The 17,518-nt window shown below is 53.0% G+C and overlaps 1 protein-coding gene across 3 annotated transcripts in view; it reads left to right on the top strand.

Moving 5' to 3' along the window:
• Window positions 1–4,397: 4,397 nt before the first annotated feature.
• PPARGC1B (PPARG coactivator 1 beta) overlaps window positions 4,398–17,518 on the top strand; it is a 103,844-nt gene continuing 90,723 nt past the window's right edge. For all 3 annotated transcript variants that reach the window (XR_003609855.2, XM_028106563.2, XM_028106562.2), the window contains exon 1: window positions 4,398–4,486. Coding sequence is in view for 2 of the 3 variants with exons in the window: in XM_028106563.2 (XP_027962364.2) it covers window positions 4,409–4,486 (78 nt within the window). In the remaining variant the exon portion in view is untranslated. The remainder of the gene's footprint in view (window positions 4,487–17,518) is intronic.

Here is a 17,518-nt window from a genome sequence, read left to right as displayed (position 1 = left end):
CCTCACTGGCTGACCTGGAAGCTCTTTAATGGTTGTAGCATATGAAAGAGAAGTCTGCTAAATGTAGCTCCCAAATGTACTGGCGAGTTCATGGGCTAACCCCTCCAGGAAGAAGAGGGCATTGACTAACACCGGAAATGCCTTGCTTATGATGGATTTTCAAGTGACAAAGACCCCCACCCCCAACTCTGAGACCCGAGAATGACACCATCTGGATGAGGTCTTTCCAAGCCCTGAGGAGAAGCCACCCAGGTACGACACACATGGTCCACAGCCCTGGCTTCCAGGCCCGGCTCTGCCACTGAAGGGCTGTGTGGCCTTGGCCACATTCTCCTACCTGTACTATGGAGCAGGGGGATAACGTGCTCTCCACTGCCCCGTGGAAGTTCTAAAGTTCTATGTTCAATGAAAGGTGGGGATGGCTGTCAGAATTAACAATACAAAGTAGGTGCCTTTTTAGTTCCTGTTGGCTCGAGTTTCTGCCTCCTGGACAGAAACTGGGAAATAGGTGTGTTTCTGACTCCCTGGCCTGGCTCATAGAATCACAGAGCTGTGGGTGGCTGGCAGGAAACCTCAGTAATTATCAAGACCCATGTCCTAGCTCCCTCACTCTTTCAACAAAAATTCACTATGCACTGATCGTGAATAGAAGGGTATCGCTGGGGTGGCAGCTATTGTGTTTGCTGATTAATCCATGGCACCTAGAGCAGTGGCTGGTACATAGTAGGTGCTCATTAAATAGCGGTTGAATGATGGATAGTTTCTTGCAGGTGAGTCATCTAGGGGAGCCTCTTAAATGCGGATTCCTGGGTCCACGGCAGACCTACTGAATTGTAATCTCTGGTAACAGAGCCCAGGTGACTGTCATGCCCTCCAGAATTTGAGATATGGTTATAGCATCTGAATAAAGCATTCTTCTATTATCAGAAGAAAGAAAAGGCTGATGTTTTTAATTTTGAGCATTTGTCACTAGTGACTATAGTATTTAAGTGAAAAATGTTCATTTTGCTGGAGCTGTTTCCGTGGAGCCTGGAGGAGTCTGGGCTTTGCCTCGTGTATGTGCAAGGCAAACTTTCACTAATCTTGGGAGAGGCAGGGCCAATAAAAAGGCAGAGCAGATAGGAGTGAGCCACATGAAGTCCAAGTTTGGCATTATTATTGCCCTTCACTTGGAAGTCATAAAATAAGAAATGTGCCACCGTTCCAGCTTCCTGGGAGGGGTTAGCTGGTGTGGGGTTTTTCTCAATTCCTTTCAAGGGTCTGTGGCTTGGACCAGATACAGGCTTGGGTTCAAATCTCAGCTGTGTCCCTAACTGTGTGGTCTTGGGCCGATCACTTCAATCCCCTGTAAGCTTTAGTTTCCTCCATTGGAAACTGGACATGAGAATGTGGACTCCTCAGGGCTGTTGGAAACAATCTGAGGTGACACACTCAGGTATCTGGCACCTGGGCAGTGTGGAAAAGCTCGGTTTGGGCTGATACCTATAAACTGCATCATATTTGGGCTGGCGGGTTCAGGAGAGGTTCATTTAGCTCAGCTCTTTTGTTTTAAAGGGACACAGCCTTTAAAACAGCTTCTTTTGTTTAAAGGAAACAGCCTGACAGAGGGCAAGCGAACTGCACAAGATCACACCTAGCACCTGGGGTTTCTGGAGGGCTTCTATTTTCTTTTTCTTTTTTCTTTTTTAAGATTTTAAAAAAATTTTTTATTTATTTGACAGAGACACAGAGACACAGAGAGGGAACACAAGCAGAGGGAGTGGGAGAGGGAGAAGCAGGCTCCCCACTGAGCAGGGAGCCTGACGCAGGGCTTGATCCCAGAACCCTGGATCATGACCTGAGCTAAAGACAGACGCTTAATTGAGCCACCCAGGCGTCCCTCAACACCAGAGTTTTAAAGGCAAAAGCTGCTCTGGGCAACCGCTTTTGAGGCCTTCCCTGGGAGGCCCTGTCTGGTACTGCAGCTCTGCAAGGCCAAGGCCTGAGATGGCTGGCGTTGGGGACTCTCCTGGTCTGGCCTCTCAGCTACAAGGGGCTCAACACCAGTCCCTGGCCATGCTGGATCTGGCAGGGACATCTCGGGAAACTGTCCCGCAGGGCTCTGACAGGGGTCCATGGGCAGCAGCAGCAAAGCCCTTCATGCTAATGATGATGACCTTGGTGATGGTGATGCTGAGGGGGGAGGAACCCTCCTATTGGCCAGGTGCAGGGCCCAGCCATTTGTTTTATGTGCACAGATTTTTGCCACCCTCACAAGAACCCTACGGGGAGGAAACTGTGGCCCGGAGAGGTTAAGTAAATGACACATTGGGCACATTGCTAGTGAGCACCAAGATTCAAATCCAGATCTACTGGAGTCCAAGGCAGCCAGCAGCCCCTGGAAGAAAGGAAAGTAACACTGGCCTTCAAGGGACATGCATGTTATTCTCATTTTTACAGATGAGGGAACAGAGGACCAGAGTTTAGCTATTTTTCCCAGGAGGTCAGGCACTGTGCCAAGCACTTTGCATATATTACCTCTTCAATCATCCTGACATCCCTATGAAGTAAGTAATTCTATGATCCCCACTGATGCAGATGAGGAAATCGAGGCCTGAAACTAGATGACTTGCAAGGGTTCAAAACTGGGCAGTCTGACCAGGGGGCCCATGCTCTTGACTTCTTGAGTTGCCCAATGGGGAGGCAAGATGTAGCAGGGCTGGACCAGGCAGGACCCAGGACTCCTGACTCCCAGGCTAGTGCTCCAAGGCTAGATGTAGGCTGTCTGTTGGGATTCATTGTTCCTTAAAAGCGCGCTGGCCTAAAGCCCAAAGAGTGAAATCACGCCCTGCGGTTCTGGGAACCTCAGACTGGAGAAGACGGAAGCTCTTGCTCAGGAGTTCAAGTCTGAGCAGGTGGACGGAGGGCTCTCCCTGCTTCCTCATCTGGGGAGGGAGCCCACGCAGGGTGGGCCGGGTGGGGCAGCCCTCCCCAGTCCAGGGGAGGGGGGCTAGAGAGCAGGAGGCAGGCGTGCCCAATGAAACGCGCCTAAATCTTCCCGCGTTTATGCCTTTATTCAGGCGGTGCCCTCATCTACTGCCTGGCAAACAAACAGCAGGGCATGATGGCGAGAGTTCAAGGTTGCATTCAGGAAGCCTGAGTTCTGGTTCTGGCAGCAATGACTCTGGGCGTTTTTTTTTATCTGTTCAACGTGTGGTGGTGGTGGTGGGTGGGTGGGGGGAATCCAAATCCTCCAGGGTTTATGGTTAGCACATTATTTATTAGGCACCTACTATGTGCCAGGCACTGGAGACACAGTAAATGCAAAAGCAGATTCAGTCCCTGCTTTCATGGGTCTTAGAGTCTAGTTAGGAGAGACATGAAGAGCAAATCTTCACTAGAACAAATGTAAAAAGGCAGTTGTGACCAGTGTTCTAAGGAAAAGGCTTGTAGAGCTAAGGGAACCCATGACAGTGGGGGTGGGGGGAGAAGGAATGGGTTGACAGAGTGGCAGTGGGGAAGGATGCACTGAAGATGCCGTTACTAGGTGAATGGCCACAGGGCGGGAGACAGCACTGTGTGTGTGGAAGCCCCTTGTGAGATGGTTCATCGAAGGAACTGGGAGGCCAGGGGGCCTGGAGAAGCCTGCACGGGCCTGGCCACCTCAAGGCATTGTGAGCCATGGTAAGGGAAGTCATTGAAGTTTACGGGGGGGGGGGGGGTAGGGGAGTGAAGGAAAACTTGAGGAAGACGGTCAAACTTAACAGAATATGGGCCAATGCGTCCTTTTTTTCAAAAGAGAAAAATGCCACCCCCTCTTTGAGCCTTCCCTGATTTCTCCACCTTTGACCTATAGTATTCCTCCCTCTATGGCCTTGCAGCTCAGGTAGAGAAACTCGAGACTCTGGGGCAGTCAGACCTGAGCTTTGTCCTCCTGCTATTGAAATGCACTGTGTGTTCCTGCTATTGACATGCACCGTGACTTCACACGAAGTCCTCTGCCTTCTCAGGCCTCAGTTTCCCCAGCTGTGCAGAAGCAGGTTGTCTCAAAGGACCCGCCCAGCGCTAACGCAACGTGATTCGCTCTGGCAGGAGCAGGGGGCTGCCCGCATTGCTGCGCAGGCATCGGGCTGCTGGCTGGGGCATCGTCACCCGGCTGCGGGCGCTTTCCTCCCGGCCAGGGGCTGCGGGCGAGGACCGCGGAGCCAGACGTGGCGCAGGAAAGTGGGGGCGCGACCCCCGGCTGGCGCTGGCACCGCGCGGCCCCGCCCCCGCAGCCGGCGGCCCTGCGGCAGCCTGGGCCTGAGCTCCGCCCTCCGCCTCCCGCCGGCCTCGCTCCCTCCTCCCGCCTCCCTCGCTTGCTCGCTCGTTCCCTCCCCCCGGCCGGCTCGGCGCTGACTCCGCCGCACGCTGCAGCCGCGGCTGGAAGATGGCGGGGAACGACTGCGGCGCGCTGCTGGACGAAGAGCTCTCCTCCTTCTTCCTCAACTATCTCGCCGACACGCAGGTACGGCCAGCAGGGGCCGCGGGCCCGGGGCCAAGGTTGCTGAGCTGCGGGGGCTGCGGCCGCACCCGCGGAGGCCGGGGGGCAGCGGTGGGCGCATTGGGGGGAACTGGGGTTCCCGGCTGCAGAGCCCCCCTTCCATGCGCCCTGCGATGCTCTCTGTTACGAAGGCAGGGAGCCGAAGGCTCCCCCCCGCGCAAGCCGGAGTGTGGGGGGCGCTACGGCCGCCGGGGAGGGTCTAGCTTCGGTCGCTTGGAGTCCGCTCCCCCCGCCGGCAGAGGTGGGGGGTACCGCGTTTCCTTGGGGAGGTGGAGCCGCGCCAAGGTGTGGGGGACCCTCAGGCTGGTCCTGGGTGCCGGAGGCGCGCCCTCAGACTCCCGGCACTTGCTGCCGTACTTTCACGTGGACTTGTGGCCCCGGCTCAGGCGCCTGCCCCCGTCCCCGGAGTGCCCTGGTCCTCCGGTCTCCCGTGCCCCGCGTGCTGCTGCTGCTGGCCCCCCGCGGCTCCCCGTCGGCGCCCGCAGCGCGGAGTTTCCTGCTAGTTGCCGGCTAAGGGCTTAGGGGGCTGCGGGGCACGTGGACATGCCGGCGGAGATAGCACCTTTCTGGTTTCGCTACCGGCGGAGCCCCCCGGGAGAAAACCACTGCAGGATGGGGGTGGAAAGACTGTCTGGGGACGCCTGGGTCCCCCTGCAGCGCGCGGCCCCGGTGCGCGCTCGGCGATGCTGGGGGAAGGGAACGCGAGGCGGCGTCCCGGGCTCTGGCTGAGCCTGGGAGCCCCACCGGCGACACGCGCGTGACAGGAGAGGGTGCTCTGGTGTGCCGGGGCGGCGGGGGATGGTGGTGCGAGGGAGCTGGTGACTTGGAGATGGGGTGGGGGGCTGCTGTTGGGACAAACCGCCACCGAAAATCCCTGCACTAGGCGTGCGCGCCCCCCACCCTTCCTTGGTTTTCCCCACCCGATGCCTGTTGCAAGCGTAAAGTTTGGCCCCATAGTTAGGGCTTTTTCTCTGGGCGCCTGGCTGCGGGTAGCGGGGAGGCTGGAGATGCGGCGGAGGCGAGAAGGAGACCCCGGATGCGGGCGCACGGCTGGGCGCGGAGAGGGGCCGCCGGGCGGAACCGGGCGCGGCTCGCGAGGGCTGGTTTGGTACCTGGAGTCGGAGCGCCGGTGCCGGCTCGTTTTGCATAACACTGGAAGGGAGGGGGAAGGCGGAGGGGGGCGGGCGGTGGGAGGAGAGAGAGGGAAACTTTGCTTCTTGTTATAATCTGCCTGTCTTTGGGCGGCAGCAGCTGTCATGAGACCGGGTGGGCGGGGAGAGGCTTGCAAGCCGACTCCTAGCCGTGAGACGCGACTTGGAGGGGACGCAGCAAGCCGAGACGTTCAGCTCCCGGCGGCGACTCCCGGCTGGCGGCTGGGACGGCGCGGCGCGGCGGGGTGTCGCGGAGAAGAAGCCCGCCACGCGCCGGAGAGGGCCGGCCCTCGCTCGCTGCAGACATCCATGCGTCAGGGAGCCTCGGGGCCTCGTGGTCGGTGGCGGGCGTGCTGGGGTGGTTTCGGGGCGGGGGCCTAAGGGGTGGTGGCGTGTGATCTCGCATTCTTCGGGCCGGGGTGGGGGGGGTAGTGTGTGATGAGCGGTCTGCGCGCGCGGGTGTGTGTGTTTGTGTGCACACGCCGCGCGCGCCAGGCGCGTACCTTTACCTCTGACGAAACTGCAGTGGAGCTCCCGCGGCGGTCACCGGGCGCCGTCGCCGGCCCCGCGCCCACGTCTGCTCCGATGGCAGATCCCAGCCCCAGCACCACCACCGCCCCGCTGCCCCCCTTCCCACTCCCCCCCCCCCCCGGCCCCGGCCGGCAGCCTGGGGCTAGAGGGACTGGGTGCGGGTGGGACCGAGTTTGCCCCTGGGAAAGTTCTGTCCTCAGCCCTCGCACTTGTCTGGGGGGGTGCCTCCAAACCTCTCGACTGAGACTTGGGTGAAGGAGGCCTGAAATAGCCGGAGACTCGTTCAGGGACCCCTAGCAAGAACTGTCTGTTCTGGACCGTGGTTTTAACTCCATCTTTGGTGTTCTTTGGCTCACCAATAATTAATTGTCCTTTTAGCCGCCCAGCAGGCTTACCCTGCAGAGATATTTCACCCAAGGAAACTAGAAAATTGGGTAATCAGGTGTCAGCAGAAGCAGTGCAGTGAAAGTTAATCTGGGACGTTTGCTTTTTTTATTTAACCACGTGACAGGCTGAGGCTCCTCTGGTGATCTTTGCCGGCCCAACTTGGGAAATGTAATTGATAGGGGAGCTTTGCCGCCACCCCTAGAAGGTTCATAGAGCCCAGCCGGAAGAGGACCTGGGCGGGCTATCGCGTGCCTCCTCATTTTACAGTTGGGGATAGAGGTTGCGAGGGGTGAGCGACTTGTACAGGACCACGCAGCCAGCGGGTGACAGAGCCACCCAGGGCTCCTGACTCCAGGTCCTGTGTGTTACCTCGAAATAGCACTGGACTTGGAGTCAGAAGGCCTGAGTGGAGTCGCCTTCCCCACTCTCTGGCTGGGTGACCCCAGAGCAAGCCATTTTAACTCTCCGAGCCTCCTTTCCTCCATCTGTCAAATGGGGCTGGTGTTGCAGGCAAGAGAAGAGGAGGTCGAGGTGGTGGGGGTGAGCACTGCTTGCGTGTGAGATGTCTGGTTGTTCCTGCGAGTCCCTCTCCTCCTCCAGCCCCTCCTGGACCCTCCCCTTCATCTCCCCCCATGGAAGGGATGGGCAGAGTGAATAAAAAGGTAATTTATTGTCTTTATCTGAAAGACTTGTCTTTGGTGGCTAATCCAGAGTCAGATAGAGGGAAGACTTCTGTTTAGGAGACTTAACTTTTACCCATTCAGGCCAAAGTTCAGAAAATCTGCGGACCAAGGATTGTGAAAGTTTCTTGGGCAGGTTTGGGGCATGTATCCCAGAGGACTTTGGGTTGGCTTCACCTTTGCCCAGCCTGTGCCCCTTGCCTCCACTGCCCTCACCCACCATTCCTGCATGGCCTTCTCCAGCAGGCCTTCCTTTCCCCGCTTGCCCTGCTTTCTGACTCTTCTGGTTTTCTTAGCCTGTGTTATACAACCAGGCACTTTTTGTGTGTGAGTCCTGTGGCCCAGTAGGATTCTGGAACTAGAGTTGTGCCTTTGATCTCTTTGTGCCCCCATGGCACCTGCCACCATGCCGAGTTCCTTTCCTCAGTCCTTGGCATGTGAATTTCAGACAGGGGAAGCTCCCAGGCTGGCCCCTGAGACAGCTGGGCAGTGACTATGGGTAGAGAGGAATGCAGAAAGCTACAGCTGTGGGGCCATGACTTTGGCTCCAAAGACCACACAGTAAGCCCACACTAAATACGGGTTGTCTGAAGTCACTTGGGACATCAATCATAGATGCCCCAAATGTCAGAGTTGGCAGCAACTTTATAAATCATGTGGTCCAATCTCTTATCATTGAAAAATATTTAATAGGTAGAATTGTTAGAAAATACTGGCAAGCATAAAGAAAAATTGAAAATATGTAATCTTACCCAAGGGTAACCACTATTCATTTTTATATATATTTCCAGACTTTTTTTTCCCTACCGATTCCTATGGATTATATCGGTTGCACAAAAATGGAGTCTTTGATCATATATTCATTGTAACTTGGAATCATACTGTTGTAATTTGCTTTTTTTCTCCTCCAAACAATATGCTGTGATTGTTTTACCACATCAATAAATATTCTACTTCATGTCTTCATATCTGAATGGTTATATAGTATTTTATTGAGGGTTGAACCACAATGTATTTGACCAGCCCTTTGTTGTTAGTTACTTAATTTGTTTATAATTTTTGTTGTTGTTCTTGTAAGCCTCGCTGAAAAATGAATGTCTCTGCATATGTCTTCTTTCCTTCATTTGAATTCCTAGAAGTGAAATTACTCTGTCAAAGGAAGTATGCAGGCGTTTGGTAAACACATTTCTGGATTGCCTTCTAGAAGGATTGTGCTAATTTACACACTTACCAGCATTGTGTGGGAATGCCTGGTTCCCCATAGCCAAATAACTCTTGGTATTTTAATTGTTTCTCATTTTTACCAGTTTGTTCATCAATAAATTCTTTTACCCTTTTGTTTTAATGTGCATTTCTTTGATCACTTGTGATGCCTCCCCCCCACCCCCACCCCATGATTATGGACCATTTTTGGTTCTGTTCTGTGAAATGTCGTGTTTGTGAATTTGGCCCATTTCTCAATGGGTGTCCTGTCCCCCCATTGTTCTAAAACTGGATCTGAGTACTCAGAAGGGGCCCCATCACTCAGAGACTCGGGCACATGGCTTGAACATCTAGTGTTCAGTTCCTGGGTCTGCAGTACGGCTGCTCCCACAGCCCCTGAAGCCCGGGCTCGCTTCTTTTCCAAGCCAACGTGACAGGCCTGTGGAGGGGCAGGTTGAAGTGCAGCCTTGGCTGGGTGCCTTTGCCCACCCTTCACTTGTGTGAGAACAGGGGGAGTAACTTCTTCACTTGGGCCCAGAAGGGGACAGGTTTGCTGGCTTCGTTCACCACAGGCAGGAGCTCTGCTTTCACTGGGGCTCCCTGGCTGGTACGAATGATCAGGGTGCCTGTGGAACCGGGAGAGGCAATGGCCCGGCAACGGGGCCCTAGGGGCTCATATTTCCCCTTCACCTTGGGGCTCTCCTCTCCCCAGCTGGTGCAGGCCAGCCAGAAGCTCCACCATTGCCAGGGGATGAGTCACCCTTTTCCCTCTCTCTCTGGAATAATAGAAGGAATACTGGTTTGAGTCAGAAGCAGCCTTGCAAATGGGGGCTTGGGCTTAGAAGTGAGGTCATAACATGAGCATTGCAGTGTTAACAGCTAGCTCCTGCATCGTCCACGACATTTATTTGAGCATCCTTTTGATGCCGTGCACACTGCCAAGCCTTCTTTTTGCATTGTTGCATTTTATCCTTGTAAAGATTCTACAAAGTGTAGGTCCCAGTGTTATTACCATTTTGCAGAGGAGGATTTTACAGTTTCAGAGAACTCACTAGCTTGCTGAAGATAATCTACCTACTACACTGCCTTGGAGTGAGTAGAAGAGCCAGGGTCAGAAGCGTGGTTCTCAGACCACAGGGCTCCAAGCTCATAAGGCAGGGACTAGTCTTTTATTTCTGTTTGTCGAATTTCTAGTACCTCGAGCAAATGAAGGCACATTGCATAGAGAGAAGACAACTCATAAGGCCCTCTGCTTCTCTAGGCCTCGGTTTCTCAGTCTCTGAAATGGGGATCATAGGCCTTAACTCTCAGGGTTGAGACTTAAGTAACGCACTTAAAATGAGTAGCAGCCTGCTGCTGAGGAAACTTGAAATTCTCTTTGAAAGCACTTTAGAAGGGCAGGATTAAGTAAAATGCAAACTCCCCTTCATGCAGTCTTTTTTATGCAAAAAAGGGAAGCATAATTCCATGCTATCTTTTTTATGTAAAAACGGGAAGCATAATTCTTATTATGTGAAGGTGAAGGAAACCCAGATAAAGTCATTTGGAAGAGAATGAGCTGGGCCATTTCCTATTTCTCTTCCAAGGTACTCAAGTGACACTGATGCAGAATCAATCGGATTGGATTGCCCTTTCAGTTCCTCTCCCCCTCTTCTGGTCTAGGTCTTTGTCCTTTCACGACTGTGGGGATCCTGCAGTTACTAGAGTGTGTGTCTGGTGTCACTCCCTTGCTCACACATCACCCATGGCTCCCCAGTACTTTTACATTAGAACCTGAAGTTTAACCCTGCTGTTCAAGGGCCTTCAGGTCCTTGAAGTCGGGAGAGTTGGGCCCTTGACTCTCCTGATCGGTCTGCTTTCCCTTTGGGATGTGTCCACCCCAGGGATGTCATGAATATTCTTCCTGGAAGTGTGGGCTCCTCCTGCTGTTACCTGTCTCCTCTATAACTGTTCCTCCCATTTCCATCACTCATCTTTCCAGACCCAGCTGCCATGCCACTGTTGTGGTGCCGCCTTCTCCCTGCCCTGCAGGCACAGCTGCTCTGTCCCTGGCAGGTCCCCTGCACTCATTTTGAAGGCAGCCTATCTAGGTTTGCCGTTTGCTGGCTGTGAGACCTTTGGTGGGTCACATAACCTCTCTGCCCTTCCATTATTTAAAACTTGTGAGAAGTCAACAAAAACCAAATGGCAAGTGGATTTAAAGTGCCTGACACAGTGCGTGTCATGTAATAAGCACCAAATAGTAGATATTTTGCCTAAAAGAGGTCCTATGAAGTTTAATCATTTAGGAAATCACTCCAGATTGTCAGGCTCCACGAGGGCAAGGGTTATTGTCTGTTTTTGTCCTCCGTTTTCCCCCACAGTGACTAGACCAGTGCCTGGGACTCGGCCATTGTAAATCCTCACGGAGTGAATGAGTATGCTCCACCCTGAGCCTCTTCAGGGCCGATGCTCCTCCTCCTCTTGTTACCTGTAGCGCCTGTGTTCCTGAGAAGGGACGGACGGATAAATGCTTGTGGAATGGGCCCCCCCCCCATCTCCACCCCCACCATTTAAAGGCAGTCATAGCCCACCTGCACTTCAAGCTCAACCCCCATCCCCACACCCGTCCTCTAGGGAGAGCCTTTTACACCAAGTGTTCTGCCTCTGCCCCTCACGTGGACGGTGCTGCTTACTGTCTCCCTGGGGTCTGTGTGCTTTCCCCCTACCGCCAGGTTGACAGCTCTGGGAGGGCAGGAAATAGAATTTTTATCCTGAGCTAGCTTTGTGGTTACCCATTAAGTAGATGATTTTTTGAGCAGAAGAATGTTTTATATGATTAGGTGTCAGGTTCACTGAAGAAGAGTTTGTATGTATTTTAAACATTTTACCATGGCAGATGTCCCAACACATGGGAGAAGCAGCTGGTCGATGGCCGAATGGTGTAGCGAACCCCCGTGCTCCCCTCACCAGGCTTCAGCCATTTTGGGCGCGTGGCCACTCTTGTTCACCCACCCACACACCACATCATGTCATCCGTGACTATTTCAGTGTGTATTTGTGAAGAGACTCTTTAGTACCAGCGCATGGTTTCTCCCGATAACTGGGAGGTTGGTTCTGTTGTCCCCATTTTCTAAGTGCACAGGGATTAGGTTCATCACGTAGGGTCTTGCAGCTAACCTGGGACGTTGGCCCCTGAGCTCCTCCCTCTCCTGTCTCTCTTGGGAGGCTGGTTGGGGAGGATCCCCTCTCCCCCTGCCTTTTCCAGAAGAGAGTCACTGAGGCACAGACGGAGAAGCCACCAAGCTGGAGGCGGCTCAGGTGCCTGACTCTCAGACCCTTTCTTTCTGAGAGTCTTTCTGGTGTGTGGGGGGGTAAATCTCTGCTTTGGGGGACAGGTAGGTGGATAGTCTTCAGACGCTGTTGCCCGGGTGGCTGGGCTTTGTGGGGGCCGTGGGGCCGGGGTGTATTCCACCACCACCACTGGGCAGGCCGCATTTGCTTCCTGCTCGCACAGCTCCTGAACCCCAAAGGCCCCCCTACTCCCCTTGCAGCTAACGGTGGGTTTCTTCCTTAGTTGCTTTCATTGGGATTACCCATTGAGTGATTCAGGGGCCGTGGGGTCAGAAGCCTGGGCTCATAGGGCCTAGAGGAGGCATCTGACCTGAAGCATACAGCTGGGCTGGGCACAGGGTCTGTGTAGGCCCATGATGGCAGCTAGACCCCTGGGCTCCCTATCCTGCCCTTTTCTTTTTAAAAAATTCCCCCGCCCTGCCTGCTCTTCAGGGCAGAGACTGATTTGTTGCCCAGGGGTAGGGTAGGAGACCAGAGAGACTTTTATAAATGGGAGGGTAAAGTCATTGATTAATTATCCCCAAAGGCCTGTAATTACTGCTCGGTCTTTTAGGTAAGAAAACAAACATTTGCTCTAATTATTTGTTTAGGTGGCTGAGAGGGCTTTGAGCCCTGGGGGTTGGGCGCTGCTTGAGGCCGCCCTGTGGCCTTGGCACAAGGCTTCTTTGTGTTTGGGGTGTCTCTCCTGGGAAATGGGACTCATAGTAGCACAGAGTTTAGAGGGTTTTAGGGCTTGTTGAGATGATGCCTGTAAAGTGCTTAGGAATGTTCAGTCAGTAGGGGCATTGTTAGTAAGAAAACAGACAAATACCTTGCAGAGCCTGCCATTTATCTTCCCACTCAGCTCTAGGTCCTTGACCCTGTTGAGGCCCTGAAGTTTCTCTGTCAGAGTATTATGTTTTCTCTCCCCCTGTACTTCTGGGGGAGCTGAAGAGGAATCCCATCCAGCCTCAACAAGGACTGCAATACTGACTTTTTTAGAAAACCAAATCCAGTTAGACGCTACTTGAAGAGAGAAGAAATATCAGATAGTGATTAAGAGCTCTCACCTTTGGAGTTTAACTGCCAAGGGTTTAAATCCAGGGGCCTACCACTTACTAGCTGTGTGACCTTGAACAAGTGTCTTAACCTCTCTGACCCCAGTTGGAGACGCAAGCTCTCGGGCATGGCATTCAGGGCCTCACATATAATATTGGGGATAAGAACGGTGTGCTCTTCGGATAGCTAGAACAGAGGATAGATGATGCTTGGAGCATTGCCTGACCTAGAGTGAGCACTCAGTAAATAGAAGCTGCTAGGATGATGACAATGACGAGGGTGTAAACTCAAATGTAAGACTGAGCTTTCAGGGAGTTGGGCATGCCTTACAGACCATCTGACTCAATGCTCTTACCTTGAAGTGAGGAAACAGGCTGGGAGCAGACCAGGATTAGCTTCAGATCACCTAGCAGAGGCAGGACAGGACTCCCAGCCCCTGTCTGCATGGGCAGGACTGGCTCTAGATGGCAGACACTCGGCTGTCTGGGAGCTCAGCCGGGTGAGCCCTGCTCATCAGACTGATGCTCCCCAGCAGCTCTGCAGCCGTGTTTTCCCTGTGCTTGCCTGGCAGAACACAGCCATTTAGCAGAGGGAGAGCGAGGAAACGTTAGAAACCAGGCCCTGAACAGTTGCGGCAGCCGGCCCACGAGTGGCTCCCTGAGGTTGCCATGGCAAACAGCCTTGGCAACGTGGCTGCTGGAGCCTTTATTTCTGGTCCCAACCTCCTCGCGAGAAGTGTGGTGTGGTACCCAGGACACCGGGGAGGGCCCTGTCTTGGCTCTTCGACACCGAGGATGACCGGGTCTCCATGCGGCTAGCGATCCCGGGCCACAGCAGCCGCCACTGAAAACATTTGCAGGCCCACCCTGCACAACCTGCTGAGGTGAGCTCCTGGGGATGGCATTCGAAGCCTCAAATGCCTGTCCATCCGTCAGTCTATTCCTCAACTGGTGGGAGACCACGCAACACTGTAACTTCTGCTGCAGGGACAGACCAGTATCATAATCTTAACATGCGTCTGGCACTAGGGGTTCCCGGTCTGGCCTCAAGTTACTTGGTCAGGCCCTGTGCTAAGTTATTCACATAAATTAATCACAGTCACATGTAATCTCTGAGGAACCCCATGAGGTAGTCCCCCCCCACTTCTCTCCCTTTTGCAGTTGAGTAGGTTGAGGCTGACTCCGAAGTTCGTGGCGCTGGTGCCACTCTGCGGTTCCTTCCCTGTACCAGGCGGCCACTAGGACTCCTACCATGAGGTGTATCTGTCCCCTTGCTGAGCTTATACCCACCCTCCAACCACCCCAAACAAAACAGACAGGGAAGCTGACCGAAGAGGAGAGCTTTGACCATCCTAGTCAGGATTTGGCACTTGGCAGGCAGTGAGGAGTCCTCGAAGGTTTTCGTTAATATTGTCATTAATTACGGTAATCGTAGAAAACAGCTCACGTTTGATGACCGCTTGGTACATGCCAGGTACTAGGCTGCGCCCTTTAGGTGCATTATCTTGTTGAATCCTCAGGTTGAATCTATCCGGTGAGGTTGGAACTACGACAAACCAAAAATCAGTGACTTGCTCCACATCCCTCAGGAAGATAGTGGTGAGGCTGGGACTTGAACTTAGGTCTGCCTGGCTTCAGAGCGCTCGGTCTTCACCGCTGCAGTGTGGCCAGTCTGGCTGCACACAGAGAAGGGACTGGGATGGGGGGTGGGGATGGGTGACATCTGCACTTGGCCTCAGCTGCGGAGCTGGGTGGTGGCGAGTGGGAAGTGGGAGAGAAGGCACAGAGTGCAGGGGGCTCTGTGGCACCCCTACAGTTGAGGTAGGGGTGTGGAAGAGGAGTTGGGGGAGGATTTGGGGGAGGCGTAGACATCACTCGCTCAGGGCTCACTGTGTGCCAGGTTTGTCCCCACCCCTGGCCTTCCCCAGCGCCTTATTAAATGCAGAACTCTGGTCCCAGCTTGTGATAACCTTTGTGTATGGGTTTATTCTTTACTGTTCTCTCTTCTACCCACTCAGGACCGGAGATCCCTAAGGAAAGGGACCTCATCCAGCTGGTTCACCATCAGATCCCCCAGTGTCTTAACGGTTACAGGTACACTGTAGCCCCCAGGAAATACTTGTCGACTGACTGTCTGAATGAACAAATGCTGTGTGATCTTTCAGGAAGTTCACCAACCGTTGGCTTGGCCCCAGAGGCCCTTTCTCTGCTTGGAACTGTGCGAGGACATGTGGGGGAGGGGAGTTGGGGGGAGGGTTGTATCAGTCCCCACAAGGGGCCTACTGCCCTTGTCTCCAAGATAAGCCTTGCACACAAGGAAATCAAAGACAAACATTTTTTGGAGCCTCCAGAACCCCCTATCAGAACACGCCTCCTGTGGACAGGTCTTTGTAGAATGGAACTACTGTTAGGAATCCAGTCTGTTACAGGGCATGGCTCTTGCCCAGCTGGGGAGGGGCTCAGAGCTTTAGGAGTCTCAGTATCTGCAGGGAGGTGTCTGGTCAAATATTTCCACACCTTCCAAGGAGATTGAAACCAGCACCTTACTCTGGACCTGATGTCCATTGCCCGTCTGCTTATTCCATAGGGACTGGGATGGCTGGCCTCCACTCTGGAGGACGAAAAGAGGAAATGCAGGGAGGTAAAGGACGGAGGGAGCACTCGGGGACCAGTGACCATGCTCCGTGCCCAAGAGCATTAACTCGATGTCATATCAGCCTCGCCTTGCTCAGAAACCACTCAAGACCCTGTTGCACATAATATCACCCCTCACCATTCCTACTTAGGGCCAACTCACTCTTAGTTTACACACAGTTCTTACAGGTTTGGCCGTGCTGCCCACACCTCATGACTTGCGTAGCAGTAAGCCAGTTTTGTTGGTGTGTGTTCGGGTAGGCATGGGACTACCAGAGGCAGAAGCACATGGACTGCAGCACTGGGGCCACGGAGGCCCCTTGTTGCTGAATATACCATATGAAGTTACAAAGCCCATGGGTCATAGAGACAGTGTTATCCCCAAGGAAAGGTACATTCTGTTCAGTGTTCTGTGTTGGAGGAAGCAAGGAAGAGTGAAATAGATTTTGGTGTTACCGTCTAAAACAGGAAGTCAATGAAAAACAGGCAAAGTTCCAGAGTTACCCATAAGCTTCACTTACTGTGAGCATATGTTATTCCCCAATAACGCCGGGTGAATAAGGAGTTGGTCTAGCCATAAAAGCTTCTTTGAAAGGTAATGCCGTCTCTTAATGGGAGATGTTGTTTTTGTATTTCCAGGGCTGCACAGGGTGGCAGAGGTAATGTGTGACTGGCCTCAAGAAATTGTGTAGCCTTAGGGCACCTGGCTGGCTCAGTCTTTGGAATGTGCAACTCTTGATCTTGGGGTTGTTAGTTGGAGCCCCATGTTGGGTGTAGAGATTACTTAAAAATAACATCTTAAAAAAAAAGATTGTGTAGCCTTGTGATTAATGAGAGCAAACTGGTTCAAATCTTAGCTGTGTGATACAGGAGTTAGACGGCCTCTCTGTGCTCTAGTTAGCCAGCTCCCAGATGGGAACACTAATACGTCCTACCTTCCAGGGTTGGTAGAACTAATCAGCGGTTCTCAACCATGAGTGTGTATCAGAATCAACTGTGTAATTAAAAAAAAAAATAATAATTATACGTCTGGGGCTGTCCCAGACTTAGTGAATGAGAATCTTTGAGAGCAGGCCCTTAAGCCTCTATGTCTTTAGAAGTCTCCCTCTCATGACACCTCTGCTTTGGTCCTAAGCAATCAGATACTGTTTGTAGAGTGTCTGGCCTTCACTCTGTCATTCCCTTCCCTCTCTGTCCTTTCTGCCTTAGGCCTAGGCCACAGGGTAGCACTTAGGATACAAATGACCCAGAAGCAGATAGAAGCCCCTTTGTAATGCCTGTATAAAGCAGGGTGGCTTCCTTATCTGGCATTTCCATTTACCTTCACATCAAATTCTGTGTTGTAGGCAAGAGGAGGGGAGTATTCCCATTTTACAGATGGGGAAATGGAGCCTCAGAGTGATTTGATAGGATCCTGCAGCAAATCAGCTTTCAGATGTTGCCTTCATCCCTGTACCTGTTTTCCTTGATCCCCAGCCACCTACTGACTTATGGGGCCACTTAGGGGGTGGGGAGTTGGGGAGCTGGAGGAAATCATGATTACTTCCAGAGGTGGGTGGGTTGGAAGAGGGGGAAAAGAAGGAGCTTGAGGGAATGTAAGCCATCTACAGACCCTTAGATCAGGGATCATTTGATTTATCAGGATGCTTAAAGATCAGAGAGTGTTGGTCATGGTCCCAGGCAGTCCATATGGTGATGGTTTAGGAGAAGCAATGGGATTTGAACCCACTTCTCCTGATGCCCAGCTCACTGTCCTCCCAGCTATAGCTATATGTGCTGCTTCTGTGGAGTGGACAGGGTGTGGCTCGAGTGCTAATAAAAGTAGTCTTTGAGTTAGTGTAGTGAGGCCTTTGCTCGTGCTGTTCCCTCTGTCAGAAATGCTATTCCCAGGCATCATGGCTTGCTGCTCCCTCTCCTCTTCCAGATCTGCTGAGACACCATGTACTCAGAAAGGCCTCCCCGACCCTCCAGTCCTGTCTCCTTTCCACCCCAGCACCGTGTTCTCTTTTCTTTAAGGCACGCACCACTCCCAGATGCTGT

This window comes from Eumetopias jubatus, unplaced genomic scaffold, assembly GCF_037043125.1.
Source record: "Eumetopias jubatus isolate StellerSeaLion01/CBP00866 unplaced genomic scaffold, mEumJub1_p1.0 scaffold_5, whole genome shotgun sequence".
Classification (NCBI taxonomy): domain Eukaryota; kingdom Metazoa; phylum Chordata; class Mammalia; order Carnivora; family Otariidae; genus Eumetopias; species Eumetopias jubatus.
The sequence above is the reverse complement of the archived record's forward strand: the minus strand, read 5'-3'. Positions and strand labels throughout refer to the sequence as shown.